The 7,261-nt window shown below is 48.8% G+C and overlaps 1 protein-coding gene across 2 annotated transcripts in view; it reads left to right on the plus strand.

The window, feature by feature from the left end:
- The window catches only part of HECW1 (HECT, C2 and WW domain containing E3 ubiquitin protein ligase 1), a 316,328-nt gene extending 309,285 nt beyond the window's left edge, over positions 1–7,043 (plus strand). For both annotated transcript variants that reach the window (XM_072965253.1, XM_072965254.1), the window contains one exon: positions 6,594–7,043. In XM_072965253.1, the coding sequence (XP_072821354.1) occupies positions 6,594–6,705 (112 nt within the window). In that variant the 3' untranslated portion in view covers positions 6,706–7,043. The remainder of the gene's footprint in view (positions 1–6,593) is intronic.
- Positions 7,044–7,261: the final 218 nt, after the last annotated feature.

Below are 7,261 nucleotides of genomic sequence, written 5' to 3' on the forward strand. Positions count from 1 at the left end.
GATTCGTATTTAATTCAGCTCTGTTTCTACATGGCCTCCCAGACGCTTTGCTAAATCCCTATTGTGGAAGGATTTACTGAGCTATAATTTTCATTTAGCCTTCCTAGACTTTCCAGCACCCCAGAGATAATTCACATGATGACAATATTGGAGCATTAGGAGGCCCGGGAAAGAGCGCATGCCCAGCTGGTTAATAACAGCCTAAAGCCTTGGGGCACTTTTCAGCCCTGGCTTCATCCAATTAGTTCAGCAGACCTTCAGTGCTCATTTGCATGGTTCTGCTGACTGCTGAACCTACTGAATTAAGTCTGGCAAGAAAATAAGGCTATAAAAAGGCAGAATTTCCATTTGTCTAGTTTAATGATAGACGTGGAGGGTGAGGTTATGTGGAAACAGTTTGCTCCTGCTTTGGAGAAGTGAGTCTGAGTCACCACTTGATGACAGCCTACGCTCACGGCGGGCACCTGACTGTGCACCTGCGGGAGGGGCTGAGATGCAGCAGAGCGCAGTTTAGGGAGGAACAGGGCCTGGTAGTAAGCAGGTGGAATCAGAGGGGCACTGAGAAGGGAAGGGAAAAGCCAGGTGCCGTGAGGATGTAGAAGAGAGACTTTACCCTGATTAGTTTGACAGGAGATGATGTCACAGAGAGGCTGGCATTTAAGCGAGCACTGGGCGGGGGGTGGGGTGGGGGCAGGAAGAGTGGAGGGGATTCCAGGATGAAGCAGCAGCAAGAACAAGGCCCGGGAGTGTCGGGGCCAGCTGTGCTCAGGAAGGAGCATGAAGCCAGCACGGGGGACAAGATGTTCAATGTGACACTCGCAGGGGACACGGTTGAGAGGGAGAGAGTTTGACGGACAGTGGAGAGAAAACCACTGAGAAGTCTTATTCTTTGGGGAATGTAAGTCATTGCTTTGGCATCTGGGATCACAGATGGAGTCTAGTTACAGCTGTACTCTGGGAAGCTTTGAAATAGGCATTAATCCTATTAACCCACACAGAGAACTCATAAGGTGGGCATTGGTTTATGAACAGACTCTGCACATCTAGGCCAATTCCTCCCCATAAAGGCTGCTGCCCTGCAAACCCCAGAGGGGATTCCTGGGGGAAGCAGGGCCTAAGATGCCCCCAAGAAGCAGGTGCTGACATCCCTCTGAGAAGACAGAAAAATGACCCTTGGAGTCGTAACCCCTGACTTATCTCTCTTGTACATTTTCTGAAGATCCAAGAACCTAAGAAGTGTCACGTCTGTGTCGAGAGAAAGAAATAACCTCTGACTCCCAAGAATAATAGTTCGGGGGGAGACCTGGCCAAGCCACATGGCAGGTGATGGGGAGCCCAGAGGCGAGCAGGAGTGCCGGGCACTCACAGGGTGACCCGGGCTCCCTAGAGACCGTGAGCCCCCTGCACACCACCCACACTCCGAGGAGAGGCGTCCAGAGCTGCTTTCCTCTCAGATTTTCCCTCTACAGAAAGGCAGCTGGCCTGCCAGAGAAGACTGCCAAACAGCATCACAGCAAAATCGTACATCAGTCCAAGTCCTTGCCTTCTGGAGTGTGTGAGGATCAGCACAAAGAGCTTTGAGGGTAGGGGTCCCTGGGATACAATTTTACTACAATTGTTCTGTGCCTGGTGGAGAAACTTCATGAACCACCATCCCCGAAGCATGACAAGTGGGATGGTCACTGGGGTTGAGGTCAAGGAGCTGGCAGGCGAGGACACGCTGGCCTCAGATCCTGCACAGTCTGGCAGAAGATCCATCATGGAAAGCATTTAAGCCAAGAACCACAGATTTTAATAAATGTAGTTACCTAGAAGGTCAGAAGCTATGGGAGATACATCGCTGGTTGTCAAACAACAGGGTCTAACTACAGCCCACAGAAAGAAGCACCCTTTACATCATGACTGGTCCAGCCATACATCCTCCTGCGCGTGTGTATCTGACACTCAGTTTCTTCAAAACAATACTTTGTCCTTATTACCTGCGGGTAATAACACTGTTTCATTAAAATAAAATGCCAAACAAAAACCTGGAGTTTGGGGGGAAAAATTATCTACATGGCATGAGATTCAAAGGAACAGAAATTTTTGATCAAAGATTGAAAAATAACGATTTGGAATTGGCAGTGAGGCGTGAAGAGTGCTCTTCCATCCACATCCCAGAGCGTGGCGGGATGAGGGATGTCTGACTCCGCTCGTGAGGGCTGAGAAGAACTCGAGAACTTAGAGGCCACGTCCAGGATGGAAGATGGGAGAGCTTCCTTCCTGCAAAACGAGGGCTGGAAAGGGGACAGAGGAAAGACTTGGAAGGAAAGATTACGTAGAAGTTGGTCTGGATAGACAGAGCACAGGCAGCGTGGAGATAGAACAAAGGAATAGAAGGTTTACATTCAGAGTAGGGACCAGGGGTAACAGAATTATGAGTCATGGGCAGATAAACTGGGCTAAGGGTAGCAAGCAATTCTGACATGAACATGTTTCACTGTGGATGTCAGCTGAGCCCCAAGCTCAGGGTAGAGGCCAAGGCTTGGTTAAGTGAGTGCTCAGCTTAATCTATAGGGATGGTTCTCAAGGAGAGGCAGAAAGAGGTGGTTTTGCCCCCCAGGGCACATTTGGCCGTGTCTGGAGACATTTTTGGCCGTCGGGGAAGGATGCTCCTGGCATCCATCAGGCAGAGGCTGAGGATGCTTCTCAACACCCACAGTGCACAGGCAGCCCCTCCCGGTGGGAAATCACCAGGCTCGGAGTGTTCGTAGTGCCGAGGTGGGAAGTCCCACCCTGCAGGCTGCTGGGTTGCAGAGGAGGCACGAGGGAGCCATGGGGAATCCCTGCGAGAAACTGACGGCCGCTGAGAAGCTGCAGAGAAGCCAAGGGGAAAGAGGTGTTCATAGGAAGAGCTGTCAGACGCTTTCAAGGAGCTTGGGGTGGGTGGGGTGGGGAGCACAGCTCTGGATTTGGGGATGGGGAGCTTACTGACAAAGTTGGAAAAGGGTTGATTCAGCGGTGGGGTGGGTGAGAACCTGTCTGGAGATCCAGATCATCGATGGGCGGCGGAAGAGGAGGACATGAAGGGGAGACATAGCTTAAATCACCCGCCTCCCAGCAGAAGTGAGGACCACATCCTGAGACCCATTTAAGGTGCTGGATGGAACACGAGCCAGTAGCTTGAAAGGAAATACGCTGACATTTCTGAACACGTAGTAGCTGTCAGGCGGGGCATTCATACAGCTGATCTCATTCAGTCGCCACAGCAACCCCATTTCAGAGATGATGAGACTAAATCCCAGCAGGCTCAAATAAGGGGCCCAAAGACACCCACCTATGAGGAGTGGGTTGGGATTGGAACCCAGGACTGTCCGCACACAAGGCCCATGCCTTGCATTCGATCATACAGCCTCCTTTGTGAGTCATAAAGAGCTGGCTCCAGACGCATGGGTTCCTGGAGTCAAACCGCCAGGGTTCAGGTCTCTGCTCCATCGCTTGCTGTGTCTGTGACCAAGAAGGGGAAGGCATTTAAGCTCACTCTCCTCGAAATAAAATGGGAGCAAATATTCGTGCCTCGTGCCCAGTGCAGACACTCAGACGTCGAGCCGTCAGGCGAGCAAACTGGCTTCTGTCCGCAGCGCAGCCTGTTGGGCAGGGCTCCCAGGTTAGCGCAGACACCACTTTCCCGCGCCAAGCCGAACAGAGCACCCAACCCCGCACTGAACAGATGCTCCACCCACCGCAAGGCAGTAAGTCACCTCCCACAATTTACACTGAATTACCCACCTCAGCACAGCCAGATGAACAGCCCTCAGAGGCAGCAAACTCTTAGCTCAGTCGCAGTAAACTCACTTTTTTTTTTTTAATTTTAGTATTTCACAGTGTGTCGGGGTGCACCAATAAAAGTTTGCTGGGCATATGTGGAGGGAAAAAAAATCACTGGTCTCGCCACTAGCTGCACAACCAGCCGCAGACAGCAGTGATGGCTGATGGCTGCCTGTTTTTGTTACTTGCTCCCGACCTCAAAGTGGTCTCCACTGCAGGGGAGCGCGGCTGGCCTTGGCACTGTCTTGGCTCGCATTTTAATCGGTTAACTGGGGAAACTCCCTGGAGGAGACAGGGAGCGCCACTGTCCAGAGGACGCCGATTTAGAAGTACCACAAATAATACCGCGGTTGGCCCGATCCAAATCCAGGATGATCTCCAACTGCTGGAACCCTAGGACAACTCCAACAGGGCGCGGTCTGACCTGGCTCGCCTGGACCGATCCACGTGGAGCTCCAACATATCAGCCGCACAAATGCGAGAGGAGGGGGATCCATTTGCTAGCCGTTCACATGGAAAAGGCCTGAGGGCATTAATTACGTCCCCACAAGTGTGACCCAGTTTCCAAAGTCATGACTGCAGTTGGGGATGCATTATTATTAAGAGCATCCGATGTTTAAATGATGACTCACGGTTCACAAAAGGCGTTTATGTGTGTTCTGTCCTGACAGTAGCCCTCTGAATGCCCAAGGTATATATTATTACCCCATTTTACAAGTGGGAAAACAGAGGCTCAGGAAGACGAACTGACTTTCCCAAGTTATAAAGCAAGCAAGTGGCTAGGCTGGGATCAGAGTAGGGCTTTTCCAAACCAGGGTTACATGCTCTCTCCATCACCCCCGCCCCCAACCTGAGAGCACTGGGTCCAGTGCCCAGGGAAGGGGGTAAGCAGGTCCTCTGTGCCGTCAGGACTACACGTGGAGGGCAGCGAGCGCATAGAATTGCAGAATCCTGTGCCTTCCTAGGAAATGCATAGGAAAAGGATTGTGATTTGATTGTGTTCATTCATTCTAGATTACCATCTAGACCTTCTGAAGTAGTTAAGCAAGGCTGCAGATTAACGCCATAGAACAACTCTTGAGGAAACTCTGGGGGTTCAGACTAGGTCTTGAAAAGGTGCCGTTTGTTCTTGCTTTCTGTTTTTCCAGAACTTATCTTTTACCGAATTAATCTGATACCAATTATTTCGTAAATAGGGGCTTTTGGTTTTTTTCCCTGTATTATTTCCACTCGTGAGTGCCAGTTTAAATGATCAGGGGACACTATATATTAAAATAGATTTAAAAAAATAAGTTCTTCTGTATAGCACAGGGAACTATATTCAATATCTTGTAATAACCTTTAAAGAAAAAGAATATGAGGACGAATATATGTATGTATATGCATGACTGGGACATTGTGCTGCACACCAGAAACTGACACATTGTAACTGACTGTACTTTAATTTGAAAAAAAAAAACATGACCAGAGAAAGAAAACCAAGAAGGTGATGTCCGCTCATATCCTGCCCCTGGCTAGTTCAGCCAGTTCCAAAAGCACATTTGGCATCTTTCTGCCCATCTTAATTTGGTTAGTCCTAGCCCCAGGTGGGTCCTCGTTTCAATCTTTGTCAACACAGGGAAGGACCACTGTCATTGTCGTCCTATTCAATTTACCGAGTTCTCTTCCACTTTTACTCAAACAAGCACATTTAGGTCAAAGGTTTTCTTTTGAAATCATCATAGGCCTGTTTGAATCTTAGATGAAGATTTGAGACCTCTGCTAATCTCTATTTTGATGTTTCTTCCCAGTTAAATCCTTAAGCCCTACAGCCAGACCCTCCACTGTCCCGTGCCCATCCTTGGAGCTTGAGGTAGGGAAGGGGAGAGGGGGTTAGTTTCCCAAGGACCATGAAGGAGCCATTATCAAGAGGAAGAGGCATGGATGCTGGGGAAAAAAACAATAGCATTCTCCCCAGATTCTCCCTGTGCACAAAATCTCCCTTCCATCTCCCCTCTTCCCACCTTCCCATCCCACAGCATCTCCCCCATACCCTGAGCACTGCACCAGCCGGAGCTGGGACTCTGAAAACAAAGATATACGCAACACACAGCAGCCCTGGGGACCTCGTAACCAAAACAGCATCATATCCCAAATAAAATTCAACAGAAAGGGGAATGGTTCCCATGGTTAGGGTTTTGTTTAATTTTGTAAGTATGTTCATTTTGTGATTATTTTATTTTAATGTCATAGTGCCCTTTTCGGTGCTGGTCAGCTTCTCAAAACACCACTTCAATACACCACCCCTTCTAGGAAGGCACTAAATGAACCTTCAGCTGCAGCCAGCCACCTTCTCCGGAGCTCACCTGCCTTGCTGGAGCCTGGGGGCTCCGAATTCCAGGGAGTCCGTGGGCACCTCTATGTCAGTTTCACATGGTTTAACAGAGAAACCAGAGCTGGGCAAGCAGACTTGGGAACCTGGTCCTTTAATACTAATTCTATTTCTGCCTCCTTCACCAACCACATCCAATTATGTCAATTGTAAGATGTTGCCAGTTTGCAGCTGCAGTGCAAATGTAATGTGGTTTGCTTCCAAATGCAAATCACCCGTTTCTAGTTAATGCACCCCATCGAGTGGTCTGTTCATCTCTGGAAGGCTATGGTCCTTAGTGGGCGGCGTGTTGCGGTGGTCCTAGAGCACGGTTCCACTCACTTTTGATTCACAGATTCAGACCGATCGCAGGTAGAGCCCCGCCAGTTGTCTCATGGAAACAAACACCTTGACCCATCTTTTCTCCCCCATTCAGGGCACACACGTGCTTCAACCGATTGGATCTTCCACCTTATCCCTCATACTCCATGTTGTACGAAAAGCTATTAACAGCAGTCGAGGAAACCAGCACCTTTGGACTGGAATGAGGAACTGAAACTTACCTGCCATTTTCCTGGCCAGTGACATCACCTTTTACCCTTCCTGGAATCAACTCTCCTTTGATTTGGGTATTCTATGATTTTGTTTTCCGACCAAGTCAGGACTGACGAGCTGTGCATGAGGAACTGCCTTCTAAGATCTCACCTTCAGGCTTATCTCCTCTATTTCCAGTGAACTGCTAGCCTGTAATGCAATATTAAAAAAAAAAAGCTGTCTCAAGGTCTGTGTAAATCTCCACATACCTCCATTACTAACAATGAAATCTGAATGCAAGTTATGTGACACTTGACCAAATGGTAATAAATGTTTACTTCCATTTGTATAATTTAAGGGAAAATTTGAGCATTAAGCATTCCAAGCTTTTCCACGCCCTTGTCTTCTGAGCAGGAGCCACCATTTTTTTGTTATCATTTCTAACCACCAACCGGTCGACTCTTTCTTTTCCTCCCACTCTTCCTTTTCCCTGGGCATCCTATCCATTCAAAAACAGCAGTGGCAAAACCGAGATTTTTATACATCCATGAGTCAGAGGTGGCATCAGTC

This window comes from Vicugna pacos, chromosome 7, assembly GCF_048564905.1.
Source record: "Vicugna pacos chromosome 7, VicPac4, whole genome shotgun sequence".
Lineage (NCBI taxonomy): Eukaryota > Metazoa > Chordata > Mammalia > Artiodactyla > Camelidae > Vicugna > Vicugna pacos.